Consider the following 19,731-nt stretch of genomic DNA (forward strand, 5'->3'; position numbering starts at 1 on the left):
GACACAGTTGATGTGTCCGGTCCAAGCTGCAAGAAAAAGACTGATGCCAGTTTGTTCTTGCAGACCTGAAAGAGAGAGGAGACGTATCTGTCCTTGTGCAATATATGTTGGTCTTTATTTGACATCTGCAGTAATAGAAAAAAAGGTTTTGTCGTTATACAACCCAAATGATGCGTTTTGCTGCTAGCAGTTCGCAATGTGCCCAGTAATTTAATGGCTATTCAATGCATAGAACATTATCAACTTGTGACATTTATTATAAACAAACATTTATACAGTTTTTTTCTTGATGATCCAGTAAATACACTGTAATTATAAGTCACACGCAGGTGATTCTGTAAAAAAAAAAAAAAGAGCATTGGGGGACTGATTAGAGGGATTAGTGGACTGATTGCAATAAAAGAGAAGCAGATGTGTTTGACATCATTGGATTCCTTTATTTGAAATGATTATTTAGAAAAGAAAGTGTCAACAAGACCTAACGAAACAAACTTTTTGCGGTTGGAAAGTATAAAGCGGACTTCTTGAAAACATCTATTCATGTCTGAATGTGGTTGAAAAATTACTGAGGTTAATAAAATAGGTTACCAGAGCCTAACAGTCTCTTCCTAATTCACGGACACAAGCACATCTCAACAAATGAAGAACGGTGTGAAAGTTTTCTGCTCCTCCTGAGGCTTCAGGGAAACATGATGAACAACAACGTCATTTCAGGAAATGTCATAAAAGCAAAACAAAGATCTGAACATTCAAATTTTGGCCCAGAAGCGAACAAACAGATCAACTTCAGAAGACGAAGAAACACTTTTAGTATAAACTCTTCTGATAAATTAGTTGTATTTGCTAATAAAGGCCTTTAAAACCATTTGTGTCTGCAGAAACATTTCACTATGACTGTAGTCACTATTGCTCTTTTCGCCTCCTGCTGTGTCAGAAAACATTTCTTGCGCAAAATTAAAAAGTAGAAACTACATGCAAGCCAAGTTAAATTACATTATGTTGAAAATTGAGTAAAATCACGATACATCCAAGAACTAAAAAAGCTTTTATGCTGAAACAGCCCCAACATGGAGGTACTGAAGTTTCCACTGAGTTCTGGGCTTGGCGGCATAAAGCAACCAGGTCACCCAATGAATTCATTTACCAATCATCTCTTCTGTTTTGCTTCTAATTATGCTCTAAAACTGAAATGTCATGCTTGCATAAAATAAACACCATAATAGACATCCAGAAGCTGTCTTTGGCACTGAAACACAGTTTGTTCTACCCAAACGAAGTAATGGAAAGCAATAGAAATTGTGTAATGGTTATGGGGAACATGTGTTGGGGGCTAGCGGAGATAGATAACAGCTCACTGTCTATGGAGGAAAATCAGGTCAGTCCAACGTGTAAAAGATTTGCAAGCTTTGAACAGAGAAACTGGTATGATTTAAACCAGGATGGCAGTGAAATCCTGAAGTAGACGTGTTTGTTTAAGATCACGCTTGGAGAGAAACCACTAAGCTCTCAACACTGCAGGAACTTTGAAGTTGCAGCAAGTTTTAAATTTAAAACGAAACCTGAAACCATAACATATTTCTGCTGTGATATTGCTTCTGGAAGTGCAGCGGGACGGTACTGATCTAAGGAGACGAGGAAAACAACTAGCATGAGCTGCAAGCTGAAATGATGAACGATTTGTTCATCAGTTGAACAAGAACTCATTAAAGCTGGACAAGCAAAAGTGCAAAGTACCATTAGATAATTAACAGGCATGAAAATAACTGAACTGGAAGGTGTTGCGATGTCAAACACAGACACTAAGAGGTGAGAGTTGTGGCTTCACAGAAAGGTTTAAGGTATTCCCAGCATTGACTGAAGCACCAGAACAGTGAGTGAAGGTTGGATGCCTGTAGAAACGTGATACAGAATTACTAAGTTGTAAAATATTTATTTTATTGCTTCAGTCTTTTTTTTGGAGTAAAATATGATTGATGTCTCTATTAGTGACGAAAAGAAGGTTGAAAGACTGTTTTAAAGGCCTCACCATGTTTACCGTAACATTCGCAGTCTGTTGCATGTTACTGACAACACTCCTCCCAATCTGAAGAAATCCCAAATCATTTTAGTCCATCGTCTTCTCCTCTCTGCTAGCATGCGCCGCCAATTTCTCCACCTGCACTCAAACCCAAACTGCTTATCCCTGTGTTAGATCCACGTAATGGCGCTGGGACAAAAGTAATTTTTCATCTTCCACCTCCTGTGCTTGTCTTTCATCCCCTCCATTATTCTTCCTCCTTTTCCAAACCCAGTGAAAAGGATGGATCTGGTTCCTTACAGGCACACCGGAAAGCCTCGGCCCCACAGGCCACCTGAGCGCAGCTGGGAATCTCTCCAGACAGCCGATCCAAAGGAGCCGACAGAGGCTCCAATACATCACCGAGGCTCTGTTCAACGCCGCACAGCGAGAGGCGCGCGCTCTGGCACCGGATCACGAAGGACTTGGAGAGGGTTTAAAGGAGGATGAACTGTTTAGATCACTGCAGAACATTAAAGTGTTCTGCCACCAATCTCTACTGTCGGCGGTTACGTCCAGGGAAGATAAATACAGATGTGCAAGATAAAGGAGACGTGTCTCCAAATATGAGGACTGGCTTAGGGTGTTGTGAACATGTGGTAAAATACAGTAGAGATCTGAGGAGAGTCGTTTGGGAAACCAACAAAAAGCGGTTAAATGTTCTGTCGTTAGCTTCTAAATCCCGTCACAAAGTAAACACCTTCAAGAGTTTTGGGATTTTTGACGAAGATGACGATGATGTACTGCTGTGTCGAGTCTTCTTCAGTGCATTCCACAGATTCTCAATGGAGTTCAGGTCTGGACTCTAAATTTTCACGTCCTGACAGACTGGCGACAGCCAACCAGACACTGTGACTGAAGATAAAGTACCCAAAACAGACGAGATGTAATTAATCATCTCAAATGACAACAAGGATTAATTACAAGAAGCTAAAGAAAAGTGGAGCTCAGATTCTAGATTGGTGTTTCCAGAGTTTAGATTATTGTTCTAGAAAAGAGGCTGGTGCAAATAACAAAAAATATATTTGAATTTTGTTTCAAGTAGCACAGTTTGATGATGTAGCAACTTGATGCATTGCAAAAAACACAACATCTTACCAAGTATTTTGTCTAGTTTCTAGTGCAAATATCTTAGCAAACCTGAAATAAGACAAAACTAACTTAAACGTAACTTTTTAGTTGGCTTTTAATTCCTTGATATTCCTCCTGGATTATGGCAGGAAAATCCCACCAAGTAAGCAGAAAGTTTTGCAAGCGAAGATTTGCTCCAAGCAGAGACCAAGTGTGAGCGAGAGGAGAAGTTTTGAGTGCAATCATTACAAGTTTTGAGAAGAAAGACATGAAGTTCTGCTTTCAAAATAATGCTCTGGGATTATGGCAGGAAAATTTCTCCATACTCAATCAAATCAATCAAATTTTATTTTGTATTTTTTATACAGCTAATGCAAAATAATGTTTTGTTTATTTTAGCATATTACAAAATACAATTAGCCCTTTATGTTATTGAAAGATGTTGACCCTCTAGATCAGAGGTGGGCAACTCCAGGCCTGGAGGGTCTCCTGCAACTTTCAGGTGCATTTCTACTTCTACACACCTGAGTCAAATAATGAGGTCGTTAGCAGGACTCTGGAGAACCTGACTGCACTGAGGAGGTGATTCAGTTATTGGATCCAGGTGTGTTGGACCAGGGAGACATCTAACAGTTGCAGGACATCGGCCCTCCAGGACCAGGGTTGGCCACCCCTGCTCTAGATACAAGAAAAAATAAATTTTTATAGGAAAATGGCTGCTTACCTATAAGATCAATCAACTTTAGATTAACTCAGTAATTGATAATTTGGCGCTATCTCTTAATATTGGGCAAATCTACCTGCAGGTATTGATAAAGTCACATTGATCTTTAAATTCTTGAGATTTTTAACATATTTTCTGCATCACAGCCATCTGAATCTGTCAGCAGCTGCTGGGGATCAGTTTCATGTTCTCATTACGGCTGCAGAACGTGTTGCCTTTCATATGTTTCACAAAAAGCCGTTTTTATTTTTATTCCTGAGTGGTTTTCATCCCTTTACAGAGTAGGTAGAAACATGCAGTCCTGGTCCAACAGAGCTGAATCAAATGCCTGAGTTACGTCCTCCTAATGATCAAAATCTTTGATGTAACTGTGCTGAAAAGATATTGATCTTAAGGTAGCTGGGCAGCAGGCTCTGAGACTGAATTGGAGGTTTCTGATTTTCAAACTTGATCAACAGAAATCCCGCAGTTCTTGGGGTGCAGAAAAGTGTTTCACATATCAAAGGTTTATGTGGTCTGTGCAGCCATATCTAATATGAAAAACTGTCAGTCTTACTTGTTTGCATTTGGACGCTGTTTTAGATTACCCAAGAAAAAGGACCGTGAGTTCAAAACAGATGTTAAAGAAAGACAGAGGGATGAACATTGACCATTTGTCTTTTACAAGGGAGATTAAGGAGGAGGTAAGAATTCATCAATAAACATCCAGATAATCAGGGAAACTCCCAGAGTTCACTCTTTCCGTCTGAATCAGAGAAAGATGGAGTTTGGGAAGAAATCAGGAGGAAAATGGAGTGTGGACATTTCCGACAGGCTCTGATACACGCCTGACTGTAAATACCAACTCTCACCACTAGGCCACCTACATGGAGCTCACATGAAGTTTTGACAGGGAAAGTTTTATGAATATGAGAAGAGACAAAGGGGAACAGTGTAAAATAAAAAGCACCTGTTCTTTTTGAAAATCGGTCAGCAACAGTAGTTAAAGCACCAAGGAGGACTGGCAGCAGGAACAAAACTACTTATTTCATCAAATGAAGATTTCAAAGCAAATTAGCGAGCAAAACATTAAACACTGTAACTGTAGTTATGGAAATCTGGCATTGTGCAGCAGTACTCACCATATCCAGAGCTCCAAAAGCTTTTTGGAGAACATTGGCCAGAGAGACAGCAGCTTCCAATCCCCCGGTTATAAGGCAAGCTGACTGCGACAAAGACTCTGAAAACAAAGAAACCAATGAGAGAATTAAGGCTTTGTGATTATCCTAACAGCCTGTCTGAGATCTACTGCCTCTGCTTTTTTTAATTAGAGAGAAGTTAGTAAAGTTTACAACAAGCTATGTCCTGTTTTACCACAGTCCTGCATCCTAATTCAGCTTTGTTACCAAAATCTCCAACAATCAAGGGTTCAACGTGTAAAAGATTATATAGCTATACGTTGATATTGTTTTTATTGTCGGATATATTTTCATTTTGTATTAAAAACCTGAAGAAAAACCCTGTAATACCAATGCTCTGCCAGTAGGAGAAAATATTTACTAACGTAACAAAAGTAAGAGGAAAAAGCTCAACGTCCGCCTAACATGATATTCAACTTTTTCATGGCGATATTTCTGTATCACCTGGATACTATTTTATAACAGTAAAATTTACTATGAAAGCAGTTTGTTTATGTAGGAAGATGTATTTTAAATTAACTGTTTGGGAGTTTAGCTGCATTTCTCCTTTTCTAATCTGTTTCTGTAATCAGACACTAATGTTAGTGCTTCTTGTTTGTGGCTGAAACTAAAATCAGATGAAGCTTCACGTTTGGCTTTAAAAGTTTATATTGAAAATGTATTCAAAAAGGAGAGAAAGAACAGAAGAAGACATGTTGGATTTTAAAAGTGATTAACAGCTCTGATGAGATGTGGTTATAAGCTGAAATTAAATGACTGCATATTAAAACAGGTTGAAAATGCTCAAAAATAAATTAATCACTTTGTATTGCTACAACTATATGTTTTATTTATTTAGAATGATTTTTAAAATCAATCTGCCTGAGAAACACATTTATTATTTTGCTAATCTTTTGAGGTAGTAAAAGTTTCATTTGAAAACCCACATTTTTTAAAATTATTATCAGATTTAGACATTTTCCACTAACTAGTTAGCAGCTTGTATTGTTGTCAATGTGCCTCTGAGCTGCTGATTGATTTACACACTAAGTGGATTTCACTGAGTGATATAACAGCAATGATTCACCAGCTGGCACACAGCCAAGCGAGAAGACAAACCAAAAATACAATTACACGTGTTTAGATGAAAACACAACAGTTATCAAGGACAATCAGCTCATCGCAGACTCCACAAAAATAAAAATTAGACCTCCTATTCAGATGTCTCGCTTGATAAAAGAACCGGCCGTTTATGCGAAAGCACACCAACCGAGGCAATAAGCAGTTAGTCAAACTGACAGATATGTGAACTTCCTTCCACGTCTATTTTATTATTTTTTAAACACACAATGAATTCATTCACTTGGGAGGCTCTGGGAATTATCGCCGCGCACCTCTTGTCACCATCAAACAGGTACTTGTTGGTCCAGGTGCTGGCAGGGTGAAATATAGGGCTGTGTTTATTTCCTCTCCTCTGATTGTGAAGGTGTCCCTTGTCCTAACTTGTTCTCCCCAGTATTCAGCGTCTGCTTACAGCCGCCCTCTTCAACTCAGGCCAAACAATGCTTAAAAAGAATTTCCCCCGTCAGAGAATGGCGACGGGTCATTTTGGTTTACTGTCACCTATTGACTGCTAGGTACAGACCACACAAAAAGAAACAAAGCACCCCAAGCTCTGCTCACTTCAGGGCATTTATTCTGTCAGACATTCACGTACGCATGCATGCATACCGTACAACTCAACTACAGGAACAAAGATCTCTGAACGACACACACAGTGAATCCGGAAAGCATCAACAGTGCTTCAATTTTTCCATATTTTATGCTACAGCCTTATTACAAACTGCAACATAAATACCCCATTACGACAATATGGAGATTTTCTTGAGATTGTTTTTTGCCAATTAATTAATTTGTTCATTAATTTCTTTCCACAAAATTATTCCTACATAATGAGTATTTTTGTGGACAGTTCTGTCTATTTTGAGCTGTTTTAAGGTCTCATGTCCTGTTAAATACAAATGAGCTGCTACTGGCCACGACCCCCAACTTAACATTTATATTCCCACATAAAAACACCTGCAAACATATGTGCGATTATACAGCCTTGAAAAGCAGAAGTAGAGCCTCCTGCAAAATCAACAATAATACAGCAAGTCTTTTCTGGATGGTAAGTCAACAACTAAAACCTCCAGCAGCCATTGTACAGCTCATACAGCAGGGAAACCAGCTGTATGCAAGAGTGATGGAGCTCCATTTGGGTTTCTAGGTAACGGGGCTCAGCTTGGCTAGGGGTTGCTAGGTAACGGCGCAGTCACAGTCGAATGTGAGGCTTTTGAAAAGGTTTGTTTTCCAGACACCAAATAAACATTAATTTGTTAAAAACTGTCTGGGTGGATTTTTTTTAATCCATTGGTCTGTTTTTTTGGAGAGACACCCACTTGTCCATATGAGGTCCCAGAGTTAATACCAAGCTTGCAAAGGAGTTGTCTTTAGACCACTGAGACAGGATTGTCTTGAGAGCCAAATCCAGTAACATTTCTGTGGTCCCAGTGACCTCTGTGACCTCAATTATTCGTAAATGAAAGAAGCTTGAAACCATCAGGACTCTTCCTATGGCTGGTCGGCCACTTTTTCATAAAAAGAGCCTGAAGGGACTCTAAGGCCACAAGAAACAAGATTCTGGTGTGAGGAGACAGAGATCAAAACCTCTGGTGTGAGTACCGGGCGTCATGTTTGGAGGAACCAGGGCTCATTACCGGGTCAATACCGTCCCTGCAGTGAAGCACGGTGGTGCCAGCATCGTGTTATGGGGACGTTTTGGAGCAGCAGGAATGAATTGTCCGGACAGAGGGAAAGATGAATGCAGCAATGTTCAGAGACATCCTGGCCTGGATGGAAACCTGCCCCACAGCGGTCTTGACCTCAGACTGAGGCGACGATTCATTTGTCAGCAGGACAACAGAGGATCAGAGCCACTGTGAGAATGTCCAAAGCCAGAGTCCAGAACTGAATGCAAGTGAACATTTCTGAAGAGATCTTCCATGCAACCTAATGGAGCTTGAGAAGAACTGCAAAGCTAATCTGGTGGCATCACATAGAAAAAAATGAGGCTGTAATTGTATTAAAAGTATTAAGCAAATTTCTTTGTATTTTCTTTTTTTTTTTTTGCAAAAGTCCCCAAAGGTTTTCCACATCGTCATAATGAGGTATTTGTGTGCACAATTTTGTAGGAAGAGATTTCATTTAATTCAATCTTGAATGACGCTGTAACATATAATGTGGAAAAAGTGAAGCACGGTGAATACTTTCTGGGTGAAATGCTTAACAGGCCGTGAAAAAAGAAAGGTTACGAGGACGGAAAGTCACCTTTGATGATGGACTCTGCAGCAGCCAAATCCCGTTTATAGGTCACCTGGAGGACAAACAGTTGCTTAGTCAAAGTAGAAACAAAAGTAGTTCATTCATCCATGCAGAAATACTTTCAAATTATTTCCTAAAACCCTCACAAGGATGAAATATTGCCTCTAAGTTACAGAAGCTAAAACCTGAGCTGATAAAGGTGATAAATCAAACAATCGTAAATCATTAAAATCCCCCTTTACTCCGATTACACAGATTCAGGTTCTGTAAGTACAAGTCAAGTGTGGTTCAAGTGCTAAAAAAATAAATATATTTTTAAATTATATCTGACTTGTTTTTGTTAAATTGAGATTGCCAGAATTATTTCTATTCACCAAATGCCAACATTTATAAGGGAGGTCATTTTTTATAGAATTGCACATAGATTCACAGAAGTTTTCAAACATTTATTTTTAGTATTTGCAGTTTGGATCAGATTTTGCAGATTTTGTTCCATAATCTTCTCACCACAGTTTGCTGGAAATTTTTCCCATTCCTCCAGATAGAACTGGTTTAACTGAGTCAGTTCCCGGGAAACTGGAAGCTGTCATGTTTCAGCATATAAAGACATTTTTACAAAGTGTGGTCCGTGTTTCTACTTTTTCCAAAGTAAAAAATTAAAAATTCAAAATCCTTTATTTCTGTTCATTAAACAGTACAAAGTCTCACTTAACGGATCAGTACCATCCGAAAGCAGGTCGTTTTTACACTCACCTTCCACAAGGTTGGCGGACCATCGATGAGTTTGGCGTTGGTGCCGCAGTACTGCAGAGCAAGATGGAGACACTCGGTACCGAACTCGAAGTCTGACTCGGTGCACTGCAGAGGGGCCACATGGACGGCGTAAGTCATGACAGAGAAATTATCGTCAACAACAAAACATGTGTTTTAATTCTTATAAAGTACTTTTTTACAGGAGTAATGGTTCTAAAGTATGAGAAGAGCAACACCGAGGTAAGTGACTGTAAATCCTTTGGCTTAATTAGACACCCTAAAGTCCTGAGGATTGTTACGATGCTCGAGTTGCCATATCTGCAGCATAAATCAACCTGGAAATGTTTGGTGAATAAATCCTCTTTTTGTCCTTATCCACTAAAAATCTTTATTCAGCTTTAAAAATACTTAACATCAAAATCTTCACATTTTTTAACCAATTATTTGAATTTTGTTGGTAAACTTTAAAAATCTAGTATATTCTAACTTTTCTGCTCTGTATGCTGCACCATAAACTTCACAATGATCTTTTCCATTTGATTTATTTGTCTGCAAAGTGATCAGTGGCAGGGCTTGCAAAGAAAATGCTCAGAATAAAACGCTGCTGTCACCACATTTTTCACATCAGAGATCCATTTTCTTTGGCCGATGAAATCTTCTTGGCCTTATAACAGCTCTCTTATCTTTCAGATTTAACACTGAAAATGTCCAAGACTGTTTTTAATTAAGGTCCATCTAACCCCATCGTTCTACAAGACATTAAACGATACTGGATGATTATTTTAAGTGATGCTGTGGCTCCTTATCTCTGTCATTCAACAGAACTGACATCAAAATCTGACCAGGAAGTAACCAGGTGGAAGATTCAATCTAAAAGTTTCATATTGCAAAAATGTTAAAGTCATTGTGGTTCAGCTGCAAGAATGGCAGTTTAACTGTACATTAAACCTGAAGTACATGTATAAGATGCAAAACACAATAAAAAGTGAGGAAAGTAAGTAATTATTTTGTGTCACTGATGCATTCAGAGGCAGCACTGCAATCACTGTGGACAGGAGTATTTGGCCAAGCTTCTTGCATGCAAGTTCAGCATTACTATGATCCTAAAGCTGATAAAAGTGGTGGGGAAAATATGATGAAGGAAAATGAAAAAAAAAAGAAAGAGTCACGAAAAGTGATGTAATCGATATAATCAAATATTTCAGCAAAAGAACTGCAAGTACATGTTTTCCTGAACTTGTGCAGCTCTGCTTGTTCTCACTGTAATTTTCAACTTGGCTTCTCAAAAGGTTAAGCTTCCATAAATTTGGTAGATCTGCATTTTTTTTTTTTACCAAATTAGAGGAGTAGAGGAGCCACGCAAACGCTTCATGTTTGGCCTCTGTGGGACGTTTTGGGCTCATTTAAAGATTTCTTAAATTTTTAAGATTTCTTTAAAAGTTAACCTGCCGTTCTTGCAGCTGAACCACAATGACTTTAACATTTTTGCAATATGAAACTTTTAGATTGAATCTTCCACCTGGTTACTTCCTGGTCAGATTTTGATGTCAGGTTAACTAAAGGGTAAATAAAAGTAGACAAATAAAAAAAAAATCCATTCCTAAATCTGACTGAGAATCTGTGGTAAGCCTTGAAAATAAAAATTCAGCCTCTACATATGGAAAGTTGGTAGAAACATATACCAAAAGACTCGCAGCTGTAATTGAAGTGAAACGTTAAGTATTGGCGATTACAAACGTCTCCTTCTAATTCACAACTATACACTTTGGTTTTGATCTAGAAAACCCAACTAAAATACACTGAAGTTTTAAAGTGACAAAATATGAAGAAAGTGTGATGGGTACTCGTACTTTTGCAAAGCATTGAGTTTACAACTCGATGAAGGAATTATTTAATGCAGTTGTGTAAAAACTTTTTACCATGAGGGCCAAAGTCATTGAACTTTATTTTAACATTTTTCAGACAAACTATTGGTACGTTTTTTAATTAGTTTTTTAAATTTTTTATTTTAGCTGCTCAATTATAATCTAAACAATTTCAATTATATTAAAATGAACAATTCGAAAGGTATTGGAGCCGCAAAAACTGTGTAACATTTTAAAACAAATGTTTGGGGTGTCGTTTTTTTTAATTATTATTTTAGCTGATCAATAATAATCTAAACAATTAAAATTTTATTCATGAGCGAAATGGTCAGATTTTTGTAGATACAAACTCACAGTTTCTACATTTTGTGCATTGATTCTAAGATTTGTGTTTTGAGAATTAGTAGGACATTGTTTGTGCTTCCAGAAATGGGAATCAGTTTTTGGTAGCTACTATTTTTTTTTTTTATTAGATGTTATTTATTTATAAAAAATAAATAAATAAATAAAATGTTGAAAAAGTGTTCATCTGCATCAACCAGCTGTGCATCATTTGGGCCGCCCAAAATCCTCCAGAGGGCCACAAATGGCCCCCCGAGCTGCACTTTGGACACCCCTGATTTAATGTATTGTGAGTCAGTGAGTGGGTTGGTATTTTATTGAGTTTAAACTGATGATCAGTAATATTTGAGTGACAAAATAGAAAATAAATGGACCTTCTCCTTCAGCGTCTGTGTAACTGTAGAGGAGAAAAACCATGGTCTCTGTGTTGAGGTAATTTAACCTTTAGCATTTTCTCTAAATACAAAAGCCCTCCCAGAAGACTGGATAAAGTGTCTCCCCTTTTGTCTTTTCACCCCTCAGTTCTTCAGCTCTGAATGGATGTCAGGCTCCAAATCTGACGCTCTCTGAGATTTTTCATGAGTATGTCCTACAGTCTTAACCTGACAGACACCTTAGACTGTAGAGTCTTTTTAGGGTGGAGAAGGAGGAGAGGGGCGCGCAGTCAGAGCCGACAGTGTGTCTTTCTGCAACCTGACTATCTGTGACACTGCAGCACCAGAGTGAGCTCATTTTCTTAAAAACGTTGAAGCCAATGGAGCTTTCAAAGCGATCTGCAGATCTGTGCGTGCCAGGAGTAAAAATAACTTCAGACAAATGGCGCTCCAGCTAAAGGCATTCTTCAGCTGTGAGCTAAAAGTTTGCTGCCTCTTTTAAAGCAGAAATCAAGGCTGAAATTGCAAACTCCAAATGTCTGAAAAATAAATAACGTCGACTTTTGCATCTTTAGTTTCAGTTCGATTGCCGAGTTTTTAAGGACACAAAGCTCTTTGCTTTCTGAGGGGATCCTGCACAGATCAATCTAAATTCTCTCTTCTATGCAGGTAGACGTATAAAACTGCACTCAGCTCCTGACACGAGCCAACCTAAAGGTTAAGGGTAATTTAAGGGTTTATTATCTTTCAAAAGGGAATTTTTGTTCCATTTTTGTCCTGCAGAGGACAAAAATGTTGGTGTGTTGGTGTTGGCTGTTGGTGCCCAAATGTTTCAGCGTGTGATTTGTTTTCCAGGTGCATCAGAGAAAGAACTGGCCAGTGACATCGGAACAAAATGAAAAGTTGGGCCAATGTTGATATAAGATATTAGTACTGCTCAGCGTTTACCCCAGTGCATTATAAGCCTGGCGGGCCACCAGGCTTTACTTGTGCCCCCACCAGGCTAAACATTGCTTATTTATTTAAATCTTTTTAAAATGTTTTCATTTTTCAAGACTTTATAGTTGGTGTTCAGGTGTTAATATTCCAATTGTTGAGTAACACATAATTATCAAGTGATATTTTCAAATTTCCTGTCAACTTTAGACATTTTTTAACTCGAAAACACGACGGGACGCTGGATGAACGACTGCACTAGCACCCATACACCGGTTCCTGGGGGAAATCTCGCTGCTGTTATGGTAGGATTTACCAGTATTTTACTTTATGAAGTTTTTATTCAATTAGTTATTAGGATACTCGATTGCTAAAATAATCATTTACAACAACCAAACCCTGCATGTAACTTCTGTTCACTCTGATGAAAAGTTACTATTGATTGACATTAAGACGACGATGTTTTTTTAAGTAAGACTTGAACCAGTTCAGTATGTTACCAGAGTCCGACTCAGCTCTTCAGTCATTTCAGCAATATATCACAGTCAGCATGTTGCACTGAGCTCCAACAGAAGACAGCAAGAAGATTTTATTTCCTTGTAAAATTGGCTTTACACTGAAACTCTGCAGCTTTCGGCACATTGAACTGTAGTGGGAATCATATGGAAAGGTTTGTCCCGAAATTTCTACATTTCTAGATCAAGAAAAGGCTACTAAAAATAAAAAAGAATCAAACCCCAGTAACTTAGAAAGCCGCCCTCACCTTCTGGTAGGCCTCACAGATGACATCGTATGTGAACCCCTGAGGCATTTCGCTAGCCCTGTACTTGGCTCGCTCTAACGAATGATCCAGGTATCCCTCCGACGTTGTGGCGATCACAGTGGAAACAAGTGGTCTGATCGCTCCAGCTGCCTGTGTGGAAAAAGACGGCAGGATCTGGAATTTATTATGAAACATTAACTCAAGAATGCGTTTAGAGAGAAATAATGTTCACCAAAATATTTGTAAGAGGGAAAATTAGACACATGCAAGTTCCCTGTGATGTATAATGCACAAAAACGAATCTGTACCACGTAAATTTGGGTTGCTGCAGACAGGAACAGTAAGCAGTGAGTTCTGAGGTGATTGACTGGCTTTTGTAAACACTTTCAGCAGATTATAACATGAAGTGTAGGCTGAAGCTTTGTCATCTCACTGCAAAAACACACAATTTTACCAAATACTTTTGGTCAAGTTCCTAATGCAAATATCTTAGCACACTTGAAATTAGACAAACTAAGTTAAAAGTAACTTTTCAGGAAGATTTAGCCACTTGTTTGAATTGAACAACTCCTTAATACTTGTTCCATTGGCAGATAAATTAACACATAACATAGGAATAATTGAACTGTAATGTTATAAGTGAAATAATCTGCCAATGGAACTGGTACTTTTTCATCAATATTAAGGAATTATTTACATAAAACAAGCCTCTGTATCTTGCTCAAAAGTTACTTTTAAGTTAATTTTGTCTTATTTCAAGTGTACTAAGATATTTGCACCAGAAGCTAAGCCAAAAATACTTGGTAATATTTTGTGCTTTTAGAAAAATAAAATAAGACTCAGACGGAGTGAGAGTTCAATTGGTTTAGCTTTACATCACAACTACGACTATTGATGCCATATATGGAGAAGATGAAGAAAACACGGATGAGGAGATTTTAGCAGCTCTATATTTTAAGTTTTCATTACAGCCGGTTTAAAGTTCTCTTTCTGCTCCAGCATTTTGACAAAACGCATCAACCAGGCTGTGATTCTTCACAACACGCCGCTGCAGATCCTAGTAATAAAACCGGATTGCTCCAATGTGAGCGAGCCGCACTTCCAGTAACTCAGAAGTTTATTCTGGGCTCTTAAATGCAGCTCAGAGGATTACTGGGATGTAGTTTAATAAAATTAAAACCCACAGAAGGGTGGTTTGATTGAAAACGCAAGAAGATAATATAAAATGGTGACTAGATGGCATATAAGTTGACTTACGCGACTAGTTATATAATGATTTATAACAAAACAGCAAATGTGCATGCCCTGCTTCTAATGAAACATTTCTGGTCTAGCATTGTGGATGCATGGTAGAGGAAAGCAACTATGTTCAAAGGGTTCTGCATGCTTTTGAGATAGAAATTAATCTGCTTCTTTTACCAAAGAAGGGCTCAGGAGGTTGAGATAATAAGGACCAGACCGCCTGCTGTGGGAGTTCATCTCAAAGCTCAGACACATCAGAAATGCCGGGATCTGTGAATGTTCTTTTAATAACCTGCATGACCTCCTTTCAACAGGATCCTTCATCATGTTGAGCTTTAACTATAAATCATCCATATATCTAAATGTTTTGTCATCATGAAATGATGCATTAATCTAGTTCAAATGAGTTAGAATCATGAAACCTGTTTGTTTTCGTTCAGCTCTTTCAGTCTGCTGTGGAGTGTTTTTGTGATTGGTTTGTTTATGTTTACAGAAACAGGTAAAAGATTAGGCTCAAGTCCCAGGGTTTCTGCAGGTTTCTCAATACTCCAATCAACACTTTTAAGACCTTTTTAAGACATGTATGAATGAAATTTAAGAAATTTATCATGATAGAAATTTATAAAAGAAAATCACTAAATTGCCATAATGCACCAGCCAGTTGGGTTGGTAATACGAAATTTGAATTTGACGCAAAAACCTAGCTAGCAAGAGTGTACATATTAGCAGCTAGTTACTGGTAGCCTCATATGTCTTGCAATGAAAATGTCTGAGTGCGATTCAAACTTGTGCCTGACCGAAAAGTCCAGCAAGACAAAAGAGAAAAAATTACACTGAACCTACAGGCAACATTTAAGACCTGTGATTAATGTATTTAAGGCCAACTTACTTTTTTAAATGGATTTAAGACAGTTTAAGCCTTTAAAGATGTGCTTACACCCTGCTTTCACATGTAATATCTGAATCTGGGACAGCTAATCATGGCAGATTTGTTTCCACTCGTTTCTGCGATTGACCCTCTCTGGTTTTCAGCTCAAGGCTCAATAGCAGATGAAGTTTGAGCTCCAGTCAGGATTTAATTTAGCTTACACCGCTCTCTCCAAGAGTGAGGACGACAGAGTGGCTTTCAGGGTTGTTTCTCCATTTGAACAGGGATTACATTTAGTCTCTGCACTGTTTGTCCCTTGGAAAAATTTAAATTTACTGACTTCATCAGTTTTCCATTTGCTGAGCCTTGAACACAGAACAATCATTTGACTAATAAATCCAAGCTTCCAATAAACACTCAAATTAAGTCCATTCAGATGGACGGGTGGATAAAATCCTATTCATTTTTTCATTTTCCTCATAATTTAATTTGTATAGCGGTGGGGATATGGACTTAAAGTTTTATCCTATTTTCAGATTTATGCACTTTTATAATAATCCTGACAATACAAACAGTTCTAGGGGCTTTTAAACATCATTAATTGGAATTTATTGTGACAATGATAAATCAAAATCTTATCATGGTAGTACATTTTTCACAATAAATCATAAACGACACAATAAATACCCATCCCCGAGTCTGTAGTTCTTCCTGCACTCACTCCTTGCTCCTTTGCAGCCGTCGCTATCTTGTGCAGGAAGTCCTCGTCCACAAACGGGCGGACAGCGTCGTGTATGATGACCACCTTGGGTTTGTGGGCCGCCGGCCTCCGCTGCTCCCCCAGAGCCGCCACTCCATTGCAGATGGACCTGTGACGAGTTGAGCCGCCGGGTACCACTAGGACCTTCTTGTGCAGGAACCGTTGGATGATGTCCATCATCAAGCCAATGTTTTCCTTCGCAACAACAACCACAACGGTTTGGATCCATGACACCCTTCAAGAATGAAGCAAATGAAAACGGATAGAAGTAGGCACAGTCAGAACAAATGGATCTGAGTAACTGTCATTTCCTACAGCAGGGGTGTCCAAACTTTTTGTCATATGGGACAAAATCAATAAGTCAGAAGAACTTGCGGGCCAGAAATTTTTTTTTTCCTTCTAACCAAAAAACTAAGCCACATTAATATAATTAAATAATTAAAGTAATCAGATTTTTTATTTATTTATTCCCCACTAAAGGAAAAGCATCCAATTTTTTAAGTCTGGATTAAAAAAGGTCAATTCTGAAAAATTATTTTTTTCTTTGAAAACACTTCCTGCATTTAGCAAGTTCTAAGAAATTAAAGAAAATGTTGAGTAAAAGTCACAGGAGAGATGTGGAGCTTACAGTAGAAAATAAAAATCCTGGTTCTTTAAAGACAAATACTTTAACTTTTGCTTCTATTTTTTACAGTGTATACAGAGCGAACATACATTTTGTTTGGCTCAAGGACAGTTTTACTCACTAGAAATTAAATTATGGAGTATTAAAGTGCTAAATTTGCAGAGTAAATATAAAAATGTCCATAAAATGAGCCTGAAAAATCTACAAAATGGGCCAAAAATATAAATATAAAGATGTATTACCTTCGCTGTAGCCAGTATTTCCTATTGCAGGACTATTTTAAGTTGTGATCATTTTGTACCAATTAAAAATAAAAAGACAAATTAAATCAATCATTTGTGCCTGGGGGGTTAAAATTGTATCATTCTTAAATTGCTCAGTAAGGAGCCACAAAAAAATCAGTGCAAGGGCTGCAAATGGCCTGGACAAACTGTGCAGCCAAAATATGAACTCTAGGATGGATTGGTGGCCTCTGGTCAGATACTGGATCAGATCTGTTCCATCATCTATAAACTACAATACATTCATATGAAAACTGAGTCACAAATTGAACTCTGCGGACACTTAGGGTTCAGATTGGGGCTTTTTAACGTCATCATTTCACCGTGATCCTGACTTTTCTCCTCAGAAACCCTCTCCCTGTGATCACTGAGTCAATTTCCTAATGCCTCTTTCCTTTAACTCGCTTAATGACAAGTAAGCAACAAGCAACAGGTTAATAGGACTCATCTGACCAACAGTTGTTGCTTTAATAGTTTTTATCATCAGCCAGGGATTGAGACGTAATGTAAATATCCTTTGTTTCATTTCCCCATCATGGAGCCTGAGATCTGTTGAAAATATGACCGCCTGTCTGCCAAAGACAAAAACTCAAATATTCCACCAGCAAACTGTAATAAAAAATAACATTCGCAAAATGGAGTCAATGTTTTCTTACTTTAAATCAATCCTCATTGGCCCTTTAATTTACAATGTTGATGTGTTTTAAATTACTTTAGGCGGAACCACTGCAAATTTTTCTTCAAACAACAAACCTTTGCTTTTGTTTCGTCTAGAACACTATATTGTTCTGCTTTAATCAAGGTATTCCCCCACAGCAGTTATGAGATTAATAAAAGCCATCCGAAACAGGACACTTCAGCCAAGGCAGGATCAAAGCATCCTGAAACACACAAAACAAGCCACTTACGTTTCTTGTAACAGGTAATCCTTCAATAAAAAAAACTCCTTCCATGCAAACACACACCCTGGAGTACTTCCTGGCAAGCCTAACAATGCCAGGGTTAACCATGCCAGGATGTGAGGGGGAAAAAACTTCAAAGTCTGATCAGAAAATACTGGGAATTTCTCATAACACAGTCTATCTTTGATGAGATCATTAATAATAAAAAACTGAGTGGGTTCTGGATGAAAATTGCAATCTTGTAGCTGCTAATGCTATTAAATTGAAGTATTTTTAGTATCTAACATCAAAATTATTTGTTATTTTTACTCGTTTTAAACCAGAATTGGCCACCTGTCTAGTAGTTTGCATCTGTTATTTTTTTATGCTTAGGTAGGCTTTAAAAATGATTGACTCCAAACCTTTGGGTCAAGGTTTCAACCAAATACACGCACTATTTTATATTCTGGTTACTGTAGCAATTTTATCCTGACTACTCAAAATATCTGGGCTGGTCAACACGTGCCTTTATTTTTTAACTAATTTTTTATTTTCTGACTTCTGAATAAATGTCTTTATTGTATATATTTGTGCTGCTCATTTGAGAAGACAGGTTGCTTTTTACTTGGATAAACAAATATGAGCTGTAATTCCCAAAACACAAAAGTGTTTCTTTTCAAATAACTTCATACATTTTCTATCTTTAGGTGACTTCAGTTTAACACAACAAAGATTCTTAACATTGTTCTTGTCATCAGGAACACACTTAAGTCTGTTGGTGTCTGCAGAACCTACTTGCATTTATGGAACATCCACAAATTGGAAAAACAGAATTTTAATCCATTTCACCATAATCTTGATCATCAGTTCTCTGTGGTCATTCATTTTATTGTGATACCCAGTCAAGATGGATGGAATGGACCTTTTTTTCCTGATACTTTCAGTGACATTTTAATATTTTCCCTGTATCACCAATAGATGCTGGGGGGGAAAAAAACAAGATATTTTGATTTTGGAAAGACAAAGGATTTGTATATTTGGTCTCAATAATTTTCCTAATTCCTTATGGATTCTGCTTGATTTGTGAATGGTTGCAGAAAATAATAATTGCAGTCTGAGATGTTGGGGGTGGAACATTTTTCAATTTAGCCCCGGGGCCCTACATCTAGTAAAACCATCCCTGTCAAAGAGGTAACTATATTTCCAACAGTTTTCTTTGTATTTTATAACTAAAAGGGATTTATCGTAGTTTATTTTCCTACCTCTCAAAGGACTCTATAGTGTAGCTTATGAGCGGTCTACCCAGAAACGGACAGAACTGTTTTGGTGTCTGCAGCCCGGTTCTCTCTCCGGTGCCGCCGGCCGGAAGAACCACCGACACCGGGAAGTCCACGCAGAGTCCCGCCTTAAGGTGGTCGCTCTTCCGGGCTTCGCCTGTTGGGAAAACCCGGGGATAAGCGGGCCTGTCCTGTTCACTGTCATCACTCTGCATATAAACGGGACTGACCTCCATCTGTTTACGGTTGGAGGTGTAAAAGGGGCGTCAACGGAGGTTTCTCCAAAATCTGTTCATTCCTGACCGATGGGCAGGACGTCTGTCAGTGAGCTGGCGTGGATGGAGAAGCGGCGAATATAACCGCGACGTGAAGCTAATGCTGCAATGGCGGTAC

General features: G+C 38.2%; 1 protein-coding gene across 7 annotated transcripts in view; it reads right to left on the reverse strand.

The window, feature by feature from the left end:
• Positions 1–19,731, reverse strand: part of crppa (CDP-L-ribitol pyrophosphorylase A) — an 86,382-nt gene extending 66,651 nt beyond the window's left edge. For all 7 annotated transcript variants that reach the window (XR_001777431.2, XR_001777432.2, XR_001777430.2 and 4 more), the window contains exons 1-6: positions 19,324–19,731; positions 16,236–16,509; positions 13,405–13,554; positions 9,125–9,229; positions 8,378–8,423; positions 4,973–5,070 (exon numbers count right to left, since the gene is read on the reverse strand). Coding sequence is in view for 4 of the 7 variants with exons in the window: in XM_081616739.1 (XP_081472865.1) it covers positions 4,973–5,070; positions 8,378–8,423; positions 9,125–9,229; positions 13,405–13,554; positions 16,236–16,509; positions 19,324–19,574 (924 nt within the window). In the remaining 3 variants the exon portion in view is untranslated. The remainder of the gene's footprint in view (positions 1–4,972; positions 5,071–8,377; positions 8,424–9,124; positions 9,230–13,404; positions 13,555–16,235; positions 16,510–19,323) is intronic.

The sequence above is a fragment of the Poecilia reticulata genome, chromosome 16, assembly GCF_904066995.2.
Source record: "Poecilia reticulata chromosome 16, P_reticulata-male-v2, whole genome shotgun sequence".
In the NCBI taxonomy this organism is placed as follows: domain Eukaryota; kingdom Metazoa; phylum Chordata; class Actinopteri; order Cyprinodontiformes; family Poeciliidae; genus Poecilia; species Poecilia reticulata.